Here is a 15,931-nt window from a genome sequence, read left to right as displayed (position 1 = left end):
ACTCATCAGTCAGGTCAGAGACAGAACTGTGGAGACTTTTGATGTGCTCTGGTTATAATGGTAGCAGTGTTTTAAAAGCAAAGCATGTYAATGTGCTAGAATGGCTCACAGTATTTTACGACTAACATTAGGCATCTCTAGACATGCAATGCTGGGAGATACCTGGAGCTGTAACTGCTGGGGAAAGAAATTAAAACCATTAGTTGTTTTCCTTCCTCTTGAAATGTACTGCATTTCATTAGACTGTTACATAAAAATCCAATAAGATATATGAAGCGTGTTGTTTTACTTTAGAAAAGACATGTAAAATGTTTAGCACTGTTAATATTGATGCAAGGCAGTGTAGTTCTGAAGTCTCTGTTACCATTGAAAACAAGCCAGATTGCCTGACATACGAGTTGATATTTGGTGAGGATGGCAGAGCAAATCTCAAAATGTCCGGTGTCATAAATTAATCTCTATATTAATAAAACGATTTTAATTTACTTTTTATTTATAATACTTTTCTCACAAACTTTTTTTTGCCTATTCCCTACTGAGTAAGTTAATATGTGTGTGATATTTGACTAAAATGAAAATAATAAACATAACTTGGAGAGTTCGGSCTGTGCCTTGCATGGCATTGTGGCTACAGGCTTGCTTGCATCACTTTTATAATTTACTGATAATGAATCTCAGAGTGAGAATATTTAATGATTACTTCAGAGACGTTTAAACATTTTCTCGCCATTGGTCTGCATGCACAATCTCAAACACACAGAAACGCACATGCATATATAATATTTTGACCATTATCTAAATCATGGATAAATTAGTTTGATTCGACTCTTTGGCGGCAGAGCAGTGGAGACTGAATATTTTCAGGTTTTATTTTGAGTAACTTCAAAGTCTGTTTTTTTTTTTTTTTAAACAATATGTGTCTTTAATAGCCTGTGTATCTAATTTAGCTATGCATTTTGAGGAGTGCATTTTTAGCATTGTAGCTGCTCACAGTCCCATGCTGCATGTGCAGCATCTCTTTCAAGCCAATAGCTCTATCTTTCCCTTGTGCCCTCGGTTGCAGTTCTTCCTCAGCTCATTTATTTCAATTTCTTCAGTTTTTTYCCACCATAGATTTCTTTGTTGTCTTTCCCATTTTGTAACTCTTCTCTCATTGTTCCCTCTTTTTGACTTCAGTGGGACGCTTGCTGATAGAGTTCAGCTCCCAGATGACAATGGAAAGACTGCAGAAAGAAAACCCAAACGTCACAGAGGGAGGCCGATACAAGCCGCCTGACTGCCGGCCGCGATGGAAGGTCTGTGGCTCTTTTTCTGTCTGATCGTTGTGTATTTTCATGTTTTGTTTTTAAACTTATTAAAAGCRTTCAAACTAGTAGATTTTTCAAAATCATTTCTTACAATGGATAGACTTAAACACGTTATGTGTGGCACAAAACAAAATTAGCATGAAAGAGATCTTATTTGATTGAGTTGTCTTGAAATTTATTGTTAAATGTATTGAGTTAGAATGTAGAAATGTATTGAATATAATGGAACAGAATATGATAATATAAATATCCTTTTTTATCCCACACTGGGGAAATTCAGGTGTTTCAGCAGCAATGTAAAGATAAGTGGATGCATGCATATTCACACAAGGTAAGCACAGAAACAAGAAGACTTGTACAGGGCGTATTTATAACACAGTCAGAGTACAGCCATTAAAAAAACTCAGATTAAAAACTATTTGCAACTGAGTAGGTTAATTTAAAGAAAAATGTTTATTTTTCTATAAAAAGTAGCAACTATCTATTTTCAAGAAATGGAAAAAAAACTTTTCTGCTCCCAATAAACATATTACCTTCCTAAAAATACCCTAAATGTTTTCTCCTGCCGAGCAAAACCATCTCATCTACCCCTCTCTTTCCTTATGTAAATTTGTGACAGATGTCAATCAGTAAGACAAAATATGTCCAATAAGATAGTTAAAAAGGATAGTTTAGCCATTTTCAATGTGTTCTTAAGCAATATTTCTSTTTAACATAAACACTGTTAGAATTTATGTTACAATCAAACAATAGATAAATCATTCAAAAGTCAAGATATTATCACTGCATCAAAGAAGTAAAATGTTTTGACTTTTTAATAACATAAATCAAGAACCACTGTTTTGCCATAATGTATTATTCAATAAAGTGGATAATTTGTTATTTGGCTTTAACTGAACTAGAACTGAGATCTTTTTTTATATATATCATTTTCTAAAGTTAACATTGTGGAAGTCTGTTTGGAGTCTCGCTTTTAATCATGATGTCCTCCAACCAGAAACTTTAGACCAAGACTGGCACAATAGAATCTTATTTTCCTTTCTCTACATTCTGGTTCAATTCTCATAACTTTAACAAGTAAAAGCCTAAATTATGGTGTGAAATATAAATCTGTTTGCCATAAAAGCATGTCTGCTTTTCACCCAGTTTCATTAAGTATTGCTGTTATGACTAATTGCTAACTCTGAAGAATCATCCTTTTTCAACTTCTGTGGCTGATATAGAAATAATCTCTATGTATCACAAGACAAGATATTCTGAATTGAAACCCCTAAATCTCTTATCCCATTATCTAGAGAAAAGAAGCTGTTCTATCTTTAGATTGTTACGTAATTATTTTTGCTATAACAAACCATGAGACAAACCCCATAGTATCTCAAGATGATATTATAATATTTCAAATATGCCTGTTTTCAGCTTGTATATGCTTAAGTATCTCATCTACAGAATATCTTCAACAAAACTTTCAACCATCTCTGGATCAGCAATAAATCAGCTCTGAAACAAAATAACTAAACCAAGATTTTCCCTGACTAAATATTTTTGATAGAATGTGAGAAAACACTTTTTTTCCATCAGTGAGCATGAATATGCATTTATTGATCAGTCTAAAAACATAGTTTTTTTTCCTTAACAGGTTAAGAAAAAAAGCACTTCTCAATGTTTTGCACAGCAAACATGCATTCTGGCATTTTTTTGTTGTTGCTGTGACATTTGCCATCAACTTGTACATTTCTGCAGAACATTCACACCCACACCTGACAACAGTAGCACCAAACAATCATGTTTCCTCTCAATAGGACCATTATAAATGTTTGGGGAGAAGGACAAATAGGTCCGAGGTGTTCCCAAATAATCTGATGACTTGCATAACCAAGGTATTTATTGCTGACACTTTGATACCCCAGGAATCTCCCGAACAGATTTTTTGTGCCGTATATGTGCTATTAATATGTAATTAAACCTCTCACAAGTGCATCTACATTTTTGTTTGCAAAAGTAATATTTTACAAAATAACTTTACAAGATAACTTTGACAGACCATCTGAAAGTATAGCGTAATTGTGAATTAGAGAGAAAATGACGCATGGTTTTCCAATTAAAAATAAAAAATAAATAAAAATGGGAAAAGTGTATATGCATTTAGAGCCTAATACCTTAATAGCTCTACATAAAATCCGCTACAATCTTTACCTAATCAAGCCACAAAGACTAGGGCTGCATAATAAGAATGAAAAATTTGTGATGTCATTGTTGAAGTATTGAATATTGATAATGATTATGATTAACCAGTATCTGATTACATTTTCTTCATCACAAGGTCACCACCAAGGGTTGTTAGTTTTAAATTTTCATCCACTTAAAATCCACAAAAAGTCCAGAAATTGAGGACAGTAGAATCTATTCAACTGGCCAAATATATTGTTTACAGGCAGAATGTAAATGAATGACATTTAAAATACATCATCCTGCCAAATCTTCTATCCAAGCAGTCATCTTGCCTATTTTAATGCCCACATCAATACTGTAATAGATTGTGACTCGAAGATTGTGCAAATGCAATGAAAGCAATCATTTATTTTTCTTTAACCTTATAAATGTGCCCTACTTTGTGTAGATTTCTCATTTAAAATCTTAACAAGATGCATAAAAGTTTGTGGCTGAAAACTTTTAAGGCAATGCAGGATGAACCCTTTCAAATGCTTATCTAAGTTTTGTTTCTGGTGGACCCGAGGTTAGTATGGATAAAAAAAAAAAACTCTATTTTTTCAGTGTTTTCCTGCTTTGATTTTCCTCAGGTGGTTTTATTATTCAGTGGCTCGTGATGAAATGAGGAGATCTTGTGCACAAAAGGTTGCAGATAACAAACAAGTGATTACATAAGTTTGGCATCTTTGTTCTGTAGGTTGCCATCATTATCCCATTCCGACACAGAGAAAATCACCTGAAGTACTGGCTCCACTATCTCCACCCGATCCTCAGACGGCAGAAGATTGACTACGGCATCTACATCATCAACCAGGTAGGGCGCCAAGAGTCTGGATGCTAACATGCAAACCCAGTGATTAGGATGTGGCCTGTCTGAGTTAAAATAATGTGTGGATGTCAGAGCTCAAAAATAAGTTCAGCAAGAGATCTAATGGCATCAGGATCAAGGTGAAGCTAACCAGACATGCAGTGTTTAACACCTGTCTCATTCCCAATGTGATAAAAAGCCGAACATCATGAACTTCTGCGTTTGTCACTGACTGTAGGAAACACTACAAAACCATGTAGTTAAAATCTTAAAAGTAGGGTGGTCATTTTGAAAAAAAAATGTCTCTTTTCTCCCAGTTGGTATGTAGACAGCAGATGGAAGTGATGCAGAAATTGCTCTTTGCRAWATGTTTGTGTAASTGTGGATCTGGTCAGAGTGCAAGCACAATACCGCAAGAGCAGCATTCACTTTCTACAAGGATGTACGCAATGTGTCAAATTCTTAATAAGAAATCCATGAAACATATTTTTCTTTGAAGATTCAATTGATGAAGCGCCACATTATTACCACCTGTGGTACTTGAGTTCAAACTAATCGGTTTATTGTTTCGGAGTTGCCAAATGCTGGACAGCGTACAAACGTTGTAGCCTGCTTGGAGGAATCTGCTAAACACAATCATCCATAATGGAACTGTTGCCTGAACAAGCTCTGTCAGGTTATATCATGGAARGATATTAGGAGAACTGCAATCATTGTCAATTATTTGAAATTATTACAGTAGTTGACAAATCGAACGTGGAAACTCGGAGCACATTATGATGCAAGCGCCTGAACTCCTATGGTCTGCTCTCTCCCTTTCTCGTCTCATATTTTTAAGGCTTTCTCCTAAAAGTAGAACTGAACCTCAGAGCAAATGTCCACCCTATGCCCTTTTTAAAATCATTAGTTCAGCAGAGACATTTTAAATACTTTTTATGACATTGTGTGTGAGTTTTCCACGCTACGTTAGGCGAGAATTCTTCTTCTTCTGCATTATGGGTAATGAGATCCCCTTCCTGGCCTTTCACTCCCCTGTGGGATTGTGCAATGCCTTAATCACTCCCTCTGTGGAAAGGACCTTTTGGTTCCGCCTGCCCTGCAGGATGAACCATTTCAAAAGCAAAAACTCTGTTCTTTAAAATTCATGACAGTTGCACTGCCTTTCTTACATTTATATATATTTTGTGTGTCTACAAATACTTCTTATGTCAAATGAGTGAATGCTTGTTCACCTCTAAACCAAAGGACTGCAACATTTTCAGCGAAAGTGAAAATGTCCTGAATATGGACAATCAGTAAGTTAGATATTAGATTAAATCAGAAAATTAAAATTATAAATTAGTGTAAAACACTCATAGAGCAAAGCTTTAAGATGAGTTGCTTGTAAATTTGGGAAATATGCAAAAAAGCTTTAAACATTTAGAAAACGTAAACACAAATATAAAGAAAAGAAGAATGGAATAAATAAAATAAAAAAAACAATAGAAAACAATGTCAGAAAATAGGAAAAATTGAGGAAGGAGAGGAGTAACATGAATGACTGGAAAAGGGGATTTTGTGCCTAAGGACAGCTTTCCAATCACACTAAGGGACTCCCACACTGCAAGGCCCACTGTTTATCCACCAGGCTCCTACACCCTCCTGTTACAGATCAGCTTTCCGACTGATGTAATGTCACATTACAAGGTAGTTAATTTTGACCCTCAGCAGCATCTTCAGCTCTGTCACCTCCACTTCAGACAAACACTAATTCACTGCCTGACTGCAATTATCTGTTAAACCATCAACATTCGCTCCAGTCGGTGACTTGGGGTTCAGGGTCTGCACAGTTTGAAGTGGAGGAGCCTTTCATGTCATTTTTGAAGTAGTTTTTTTTACTTGCTGAGTTGTAATGAAGAACDTTTGTTAGAACCAACTTCGGTTAGAGGGTCAGTAATTTCYTTCTGTTTCAGAAAGAAAGACAAGCAGTGAGTTAAACACTGGCAAAAGACACAATATTGCTTTGCTTTAGGATTTGTTAATACYTTTATGTGTGCAAAACACATTGAGGCATGGATTGACCAAAGGGATGWCAAGTATTGCATGTGAGCCTGACTYTTAAAATGCTGTGACGGGTTTTCTCACGGCGTAGTGACATCATCAGCACTCCATATGCGAGCAGAGGTTAAAATCATTAAGGCAGACACTGTGGCTGGATTCATTCCCTTCGTTTCTGTCCTCATGTTTCCTGTCTGGATGCTGTCAATGAATGACAATAATACCACAAATCTTAAAAGAAAAAGGTTAAGCTGAACCATTGCTGTTCCCAACATTTTAAATCTATTAAATGAGRTGATACAGAAATTGCCAGAGTGATTTGAGTTTTCTCTGGGCTGTTTATGGTATAATCCCGCAGTGACASCAGACCTGTTTTCATGTCAGATTGTCCACTTCCACTTGAGCTTTAATTTTTACATATGGGTTGTGCTGTGGTATTTGTCTTTCAATCATGTTTTAACGTGTTTGTCTAATCTCGGCTTCAGACACATATTTTTGTGCATTTTCTGGTCCTGGACATCCTGGACTCATAGTTTATCAAACTGTCTTACTGCATTTTTTATTTATTATCATTATTATTTCAGCAGATTTGTTTTTCAATTAAATTGTACTTTTCCAACTTAAAAAGAATGAAATAAGAGTAGTGCATTTTTTAAAAACCTACAAAGTGATAAACTTGARTTCARTAYTTCAATAAAATCATCAAAGTGRCCTTTTGCTAAWYATCATCTGRAAAACAAAACACRAAGAGGCTCTTCCGTGTTTGGCTTATTAAAAGAAAGTCGTCAAAMGTCAGTAGTTTTGTTTTTTCTTGGTCCAGAAACAYGTCATACAAATCGGACTTTTGGGGCTTAGTGAMTTCACTCAAAYATTTCCATTTAGTCAGGACTCTCAGTTAAACGTCTTGGCCATTTCCCACTGATTATGARATGAGCAAAGCAGGTAGATGCTTAAAAGGGATTGGCAGGAAGGCAGATGGAGAGGAACCAAATCAAAAGGACAGGGGTGGGATTTTGATGACAAGAGCTCCTAATGTGTTTGACACGATGAACGATTAAAGCTTTACAGTGGCTGACACTTTGCGAGAGTTCACAGCAGAGCATTTTTCTATCGTGCTCAGTCGAGTGTTAAATGAGTACAAGTCTGGACCCTTTTAACACAGATTCACTGAGGATGGTTGAGGCGAGCGTGTTTGTCTGATAGTGGTGGGGGTAAGTGTTAATCATGTTTTGCCTTGCAGTCTTATCCAGGCTAACGGATCAAGACAGTCTTGTGCTCGGTGTTGAAACAGGTTTTTGTAGAAAGAAGGCCTTTCTGTGAAATGAAAGACACAGGTTATAAGCTAATTGAAATAWTAGACATTCCAGGTTTTCAGACACCTTGATTATGTGAAACGAACTGTTTGAGATTAAGATGACAGTCGCTTTATCGTAATAAAAGAATAAGATCGATGATTATTCCTACGTCGTGGTAAAACAAATTTGTTTTTTTTTTATAATGGCATAACAAAAATCCACTTTGCTTATGTCTTTAAAATGACGTTAACAAAATAGCAATCAGTCCTATTTGCTGCCCTGGAGCTATAAACAGGATTGCATTTTAACTCTGAATGACTCAGTTCATTCTTTTTCTACAGTGTATATGGGGGGAAAAAAACATAATACTTAGAGATGCTCCCTTCAGGCCCAGTCTGTTCTAATCTGTTGGCTCTAATGGCCTGAACCAACACCACCCACCCAGCATTTCACATCAACTGCTGCAATTCATTCGGTGAGAACAGGTTAAATGAGGTACAACATAAGCGCACACCTCTCGATTACAGGAAGAGTGATCAACATTGATCACAACAGGAAATGACTCTTAAGCAACAGTAAGTCTTCATTCAGTACCTTTTGTACATTTTGTCTTTACTTTCTCTGACAGGTCAGTTAGGAACAACAAAATTATTTAAGTTTGATAAATGCCCAAATAATTAACAAGATGATTTTTCAAGAATTTCTCCTGATGCCCTGAAATGTTACTTTAATATTTTCCCATGATGCTTCATCCCATAATGTTTTTTGAGGCTCTCCCTTGAAACAAAACGCCCACACACACACGGCCAAACACTGCAATTTTTGTTTCATCAGAGCACATGATATGTCTTCAATAATTACCTTTATGTGTCCCTTGGTGTATCAATTATATGTTTTTATGTCTGTATTTTGAGGTGATCTTGCTCTCTGAGTGGCATTCTAGATCATACTGGCACAGAACGTGTTTTGGCTAATGAGTGTGTTAAAAGGAATTAAATTCCTTTTAATTTGTTCACAAATTAAAAGGAATTTGTGAACAAATTCCTTTTAAATTTTATTCAGGGGTTGATGAGCACATTTCACACTAAGTAGATTGATCTCTGGGACAAAGATCACAAGAAAGGCTGAACATTGGAATTAAAATTTTCTGTCTGTGTGTTCATCATTTTGGTGTTTTGTTTGATCGTACCTTTCAATGTCTTGTGAATTATAATTTGCTCTGAGAGGTTTTAAGATTTTCCTTTCTACTGTTTGAGCCAACCCGCTGCCCCTACTTGGCTTCAGCTGGACATAGCCATCATCTCGCTCTCTGAAAACTGGTACATTGTGTGGGCGTTGCAGAGGGATCATGCTGAAAGTGATGTAGCAACCTTGCTGTTCTGCCCTGCTGCTCTCTGTCCTCTCTGCCTGCTGAAAACGAGGACCAGTATTTGTTGGCTACCGGCTCAGTGTGTAAACTGGAGAAAAGCCCAGAAATAAGCTGAAAGTGTGAGGCAGGGAAAGAAAGATGAAAACAAGTCAGGTGAGGAAAAAGTGAGTAGGAGAGGTCGGAGACGGGTGATGGGGTGGATAACAGAGGTGATGATGGAGGAAGGACCATCTGCTGTTTGGATTTATTTTCATTGGGAGAGATTAAGGTTAATCCAAAACTCAGAATCAGTATTGATTTATTAATTATAATAACCTAGAGCASAAGAAGATATCTAGAAAATGGAAGTCACTTTCTTATTTCATCTCTGTTGTTAACATTKAATTAGTTACGATTAGATACATTGGAGYTTTACACKTTACAGCAGGGGTCTCCAACTCTAGGCCTCAACAGCAGGCCATCAGATTTYATGATGCGTCTGTAATAAAGTATTAGTCTAACAAAGGTCACCTTAGAATCAKAATATATGTACATAATATATTAGGTAAARTGTAAATTCTCGTTTGAAAATTTWACTTTGACCTTAAGTTGTAAACTTTTAAGTTTGTTTGTGACTCCTGGTTTTGTCATATTTTTCTATTTTACKTATTTAATACAKACAATACTGTGAAAGGCTAAATAAATAAATGAATAAAAATGTCACACTGCAACAATTAAATGATGTTTTGTTTTAGTTATAGACTTACAGAAAATGTGTCATGACAACTTATTAATGCTATAATTGAAATAAATCGCATGTAACATTTTTCATTGTGTTTTAAAGACATTTAGACAAACAGTTGAAGGGAAGGGRAAAGCTTTGCAAATTTGCATTTTCTTGATTTTTTTTACAGACTCCACAAATTGGAAAAAAAAAAAGATAAGGGAACTATTTTTTGCAGTTGACCACATAATAGAAAATTGATCTGATGAAAAAAACAACTCTTTTCTTTTCGTCTTTTACAATGCTCTCCTGAATCAGTATATTCTGCTGGTTGGAAGGTTATTGCTTGACCAGAGAATGTTTTTTACAACGTTCTTCTTTCCTCTGCATGCCTTTTAGATGCTTTAACTCCTATGTGTAATATTGTGGCAATAGCGCGATTAAATGTCATTCTGAAATCTTCCTTTCTCCCCCTTAATTAAACAACTTCAACCACAGTCGCTGCAAAATGCTAAATGTTTAATGGCTTTGTTCCCAAATATGTAATTACAGAAAAAAAACATTTTATCACARTAAAATAAAAAATGTAGTGTGACCTGTCCAATAAAGAAAGAGAGTTCACAGATTATCCTAATTGGTTTTGACAAGCAGAACAAATTTTACTGTTGTGCTGCATTTCAATAACAGTTCTTATTAAATGGCTCATTATTGAGAGAGATTATTCTTGGTTAGTTGCCCAAATAATCATTTATTTGGCTCCCAGACAAATGGGTTTTGAGTGTGTTCATTAGCCTTCTTTGGCTTTATTAGTTGCACTCTCAGGCAGCTGATATTAAAACCTCAGAAACAAAGTGTTATAAAGTTTTTAAATTTAGCTTGTTTAATTAAAAGTTGTGCCTGAAATTGTAATCCTTACGAAGGGTTCTCTGTTTTAAACTACCTGGACCAGATTAGYTGCATGTACCGTTGTCTTTTTCTTGACTTTGTCTTTTAATTAAACACATGTCTAAAGAAAGCACTATACCAACTTGAGATGTTATTATCCGGTTCATAAAAGCATACAGATCATGGTATCCAGATTGAATTTATTAATTAAAGGCAGCCGCTCAGACCTGTTACTACTATTTTTAATACAGAAGTACCAACCAAGAATAATACAGAAACACACAAGTTATTCATTAACGGTTCAAAGTAAATCCTCCAAAGAGGCTTTTGTAAAACAAGCAAATAACATCAGTTGTATTATTGCTACTATTATCTCAACTTTTACTGTTTGCATGACTTAATGACATTTTCCGCTGGATATTTTATTAAATGTCTGTTCTAATTTGAAGTAAATTTGAATCTTTCCTAAGTGCTCCACTGAAGCACTGCCTTCCATAGTTCAGTCGACTATTGTAACACCTCAACTCTGACAACTTATCACTAAAAACATCATGTACATCTCTGCCAATTTATCTCCTAGTCATGATTTCACCTTTGCATGCTTTAATCAATTTTTTATTGTCATTAAAATATCCCTACTTTTATGGTCCTTTCCTTGGGTCTGCAGCTAAGGGACTCAAACGTTGCATTTGATTGGCAACACAAAAATTCTGATTTTTTTCCCCTTATTAGTGTTGTTACTCAATACAGTTTCAGTGATAATTTTATCTTAGAATGTTGTTACTAATCACCAGAGATRTTATCATGGTAATCAATAAGACCAGTAACTGCTCCAGCCTTGGACTTCTCTTGTTTGCTCTGAGCAAATCTTCTTTGCTTTTGTTGCCTCTCTGAATGTCTTTCTTCATTCTCTCTTGTTCTAGTGAGTTGTGTTCTCAGCAAATGTATTTCTGTGCTTTCAAGACTTGCACTTACATTTAAAGAAATCTAAATCACTGTTAGTGATGACTAAAGTAGTCCGTCCCTTAATTAGGATTTTCATCACTCTTCATCTGAAGAYGCTATCTTTTTAAGCTGTTTCCACATTTAATCAGCTTGTTGGATTATATATGAAACATGTCAAACTGTACAAAAATGGGATAAAACAAGTCGAAAGAAATTGCTTAAAATCAAATGCTAACATTAACTCTGCAGGGACAAAAGGGTATTGTGACAGTACAGCATATGTGGCTGTTAGTTCTCCTTTTCCTCTAATTAACTCATTACAGGCTTACCGCATTTGAGCTGCGGTAAGCCTGTGATTTAAATCCAGTATCTAAAYGCATTACTTCTCAGAAGACGGTGCACTAATGCAGAACTTACTCCAATATATAGAAGTATGTGCTGGGGGAGCTTCTGGTGAGGAATGTCCGGATTGATGGTGTTGATATTAACATCAATTTCATCTTACGGTTTCTCGAGCCACTGCGTGATCTGGTTAATCTGAACTTATTGTTTTCAAGAAGGTAAAGGGAGAGCAAAAGATTACATCCTGCGATCCTTTCGTTTGGTAGTTCAATCCATCATACAACACTCCTGTATGACTGGTTCAAGATAGCTTTGTGCCCACCAATTATTAACATATGCCCTTTCTGGCTTATTAAACTCCCAATGCTGCTGCCAAGCTCTAATTTGCCACCGGGAGACCCTTTAAAAGGGCATTGCAGCCATTGAAGCAAAATTATTTTGATCAACACTGACTGCATTGGCAACTTTTAAGATGCTTGCATGGTGGTTGTTCTCATCGCCTTATGTCTGCCCAAGATTGCCTTTGCTACCAGACAAGGAGACAATGCTGAAGACATTTTGCTGTCAGCCATCTCCTAAAAGTACTAATAAATATACTGAGTTTATGACCAGATTAGTGGGCTGTATTACTAGTAGTTGTCCTTTCAACAGATTACCCAACCTGAGCTGTAAATCTATGCAGCTCCTCCAGAGATACCATGGGCCTCTTTGCTGCTTAATGACCTGCCAGTTCAATGAATGGGTCATTATGTAACAAACCTTTTAACAACTCCTTTGTCACAGAACAGCTGRATTTATACTGAGTTTGACTGACACAAAGGTGGGCTGCAATCACTAAATGAGTTCCAGAGGTAGTTGATTTTACTAGATTTATAAGATGAAAGAAGTAGAATGCTAATTCATGCCACCTGATTTTTACTTGTCACAAAAAAGTAATAAAAAATCCTCTTTCGTTCCCTTAACAGGTTTACACTACTATGGGTTGGTCTATCGTCTAAAACTCTAATTAAAAATTTTAAGTTATTTCAACTGCGAATGTCAAAGGTTGCAATTGAAATGAGACAAAATGCTAAAAGCCTAAACAATCATTTTGTAAGGCACTACATATACTTCTCATGCACCCCACCTTTTTTTGCTTGATGATATTAAATAGCTATTTACACTTCACTCTTTAAACTTGATGATATTGCTATTCAAAAATTTGATAACAGCTTTAGCAAACCTTCAGACACTTTGACAGATTTGACGACCTGGAAATGTCACTCTGATTCAAACGTGTTCATTGTTCTGCTATTTTCTCCGTCTGCACTCACCTCTGCTTCGCRCGGAAACTGTGGCCTTACGTCATTTTGCCGCTTGCACACCGACTTGACAGAAAAGTACAAATGCATGTTTTCTTTTTTCCTGCCTATAAAGGCTTGTGGGGCAAGAGGGGGTTAATAATGCATCTAAAGTGCTTCCCTACACTAATGGATTTTGAATAGATTTCAGTTAGTCACATATCCAGCTGTAGTTAAAATGGTGCTCTTATGTAAAATGTAAAGCCGGGTTCCCAGTTTTCTGAAAGACTCCCACTGTTGTTCTGAATGTTTCAGTTTATTTGCTGTAAGTTTCAATGACGTTCAGCTTACTTTCATTTCGCAATAAATTACTGCGAAAGTCCTTATGATAAAATCCTCTTGAAAGACAAAGTAATTTACTAACTTGTTTCTAATTGGTTAAATACAACTAACTAATTACTGTTTTAAACAGTCCCTAAAAAGTATTAAATATACCACTGCAGGAATATGTTTTGGGTTATATGTGGTGAAATATTGTTGATTTTGAATGCTGGATGAGAAAAATCAGTTCTTGACCTATTATGTATAGAATTCCATTGTTGTTGTTTGATATTGGTATATGTTGAATACAATCCCTTTATTTGATAGGTAATAAAGTCTTTATTGTGATAGTAATACATTTGAATTGACTCGAGCCTCCGCAAACACAGGGCCAATTAAAATTTAGGATCGCCTACCTCAGTTTAGGGATGACTGCTTACACACAATTAACCACCAGATCTAAGTTTTAAATGCTTTATTTTGTAGAGTCATAAAATAAATGATGTTTGTCAACATAATCTTTATTGTATGAGAAAAAAGAAATAGAAAATACTAGATCCGAACAACCTAAGTCTGTAGGGCAACACTACTTTTAGCAGGCCTTAAAAAATTTTTACAAGCACATTTATTAATTTAAGTGTSAAAGTGTGTGAGTTTATGCATTCCAGTAATTTTTTAATTGTATGACGAGAAAGAAAGTACAAGTGGTTTAAGATTCCCAAAGACTAGAACTGTTTGCATTACACAAGTTGCATAAGAATATAATCTATTGAAATTAGGTAATTTATTATTAATATTTGTTTTTAGAAGGGGGTGCTAACAACACTTAAACACATTAAAATGAGTATATAGCTCTGGTTTTCCCCACAAAAAGCTGGTAAGAGTTATTTATCATTCCTTTGTACTTTTACCAACAGTTTTGTGTCATTCTACTCGGACCTGGGGAATGTTTTATATGCACTTAATTGTAAATGTATTTCTAATGTATAGATTTTTCTATGAAAAATATGATGCATAAATTCAATAATGAGAAGAAAAGAATAACAAGCGTGTGGCAAAAGCAGCAGGATTTGGGTTCAGTTGCTGACTTATTGAAAAATACTAATTGGCAACTTTTCAACAAATCCTAGAAGTTCATTACAGACAACCATGTGTTATCTTTAAAAACCAATATTTAACGATAAACTCATGTTGTCCCTCTCTGCTCATTTGCTTTTTTTTTTTCTGTTCCTGCAATTCATAGTGTGAAGCCATTTCTGGCAGTAAATCAGCCATTACTCAAGCAGATTTATTGAAGTGTCAGAAGAATTAGAGATCTTTAGTCTACTGAGATATGATCTCTGTGTAGTGATAAGAAAAAAGCACACGTTAGAAAAAATAATAATTGTAGTATCTGTCAGGAAAATTGATTCAACTGCTTCCCATCTTTTGCYGTTTCCTCCTAATGGATGAACAGAGTGAAGATAATAAGTGAGACACCAGGCAACTATTCCCTCTTTCTGTTATTAAAGGAGCGCTTTGGATTTCCACTCCCTCTCATTTTGTGACATATCTTAATCAGTGCTGTTGCTGTTTTTCTGCTTCAGTTACTCTTTTCAATAAATTGTTATATTTCTTCAAAATGCACATATAGCAACAAGAAAATTAGCATAATATGAATTTTCATTTATTTATGGGAAGTTGTTTGTCTTGTAGAGAAACATAATTTCATGCAAAATAATTGTCATTTTTGCTACTCGGAAATGAATTCAGCATGTTTTAATGAAATAACGTAGAAAATGATTATTATAGATCAGAAAAAAAGAGTCTTAGGGTTTTGCCTTAATAAAAAATGTTGGACCGTGTCCTAACTTGCTTTTCTGGTTTTGAAAATGTTTGAACACCATTGCTGTACTTAACCAAGTTAAATGAATGAGTGCATATTGCTGTTTCTGAGTAAACAGATAAGTTGCTGGATTTGTGTGGCCTCAGGTACTTTATTAAAATGAAAGCAACATTTTAATGTTTAATTAAAATATACATATATGCATAGTATAATATAACATACTATGTTATATTTTATAACATGGTATGTTGTCATTGGAACAGAAGGACACTTTGTGTTGTTACTAACATTTTCCATTTCTGCATCACCTCCATTTGCCAAGTTTAGCCAATTCCTGACCTGTAGTTGGGAACCACCCAAAATATTCCAAGGAATGTGCTTTGGACACCCTTTATTTAATCCAGTAAACTTTCATCACATATGTTGAGAAATGAGATAACCACTTGAAACTGAGAAAATTGCATGAAAATATTTATTTCATGGTCTCTCAGATCATATACTCAGCACAGGAATGGAACYGTATTTCATTCATCCATCTTCTTTACACTCTTGTCCCTTAGTGGGGTCAGGAGGGTTGCTGGTGCCCATCTCCAGCTAACGTTCTGG

The 15,931-nt window shown here is 35.4% G+C and overlaps 1 protein-coding gene across 1 annotated transcript in view; it reads left to right on the top strand.

The window, feature by feature from the left end:
* Positions 1–4,391, top strand: part of LOC103479896 (beta-1,4-galactosyltransferase 2-like) — a 66,350-nt gene extending 61,959 nt beyond the window's left edge. The window contains exons 3-4 of the mRNA XM_017310101.1: positions 1,177–1,295; positions 4,213–4,391. Coding sequence (XP_017165590.1) covers positions 1,177–1,295; positions 4,213–4,356 — 263 coding nt within the window. The 3' untranslated portion in view covers positions 4,357–4,391. The remainder of the gene's footprint in view (positions 1–1,176; positions 1,296–4,212) is intronic.
* The last annotated feature ends 11,540 nt before the right edge of the window (positions 4,392–15,931 follow it).

The sequence above is a fragment of the Poecilia reticulata genome, linkage group LG17, assembly GCF_000633615.1.
Source record: "Poecilia reticulata strain Guanapo linkage group LG17, Guppy_female_1.0+MT, whole genome shotgun sequence".
Classification (NCBI taxonomy): Eukaryota; Metazoa; Chordata; class Actinopteri; order Cyprinodontiformes; family Poeciliidae; genus Poecilia; species Poecilia reticulata.
Note: the sequence above shows the minus strand (reverse complement) of the source record. Positions and strands in the feature narration are given on the sequence as shown.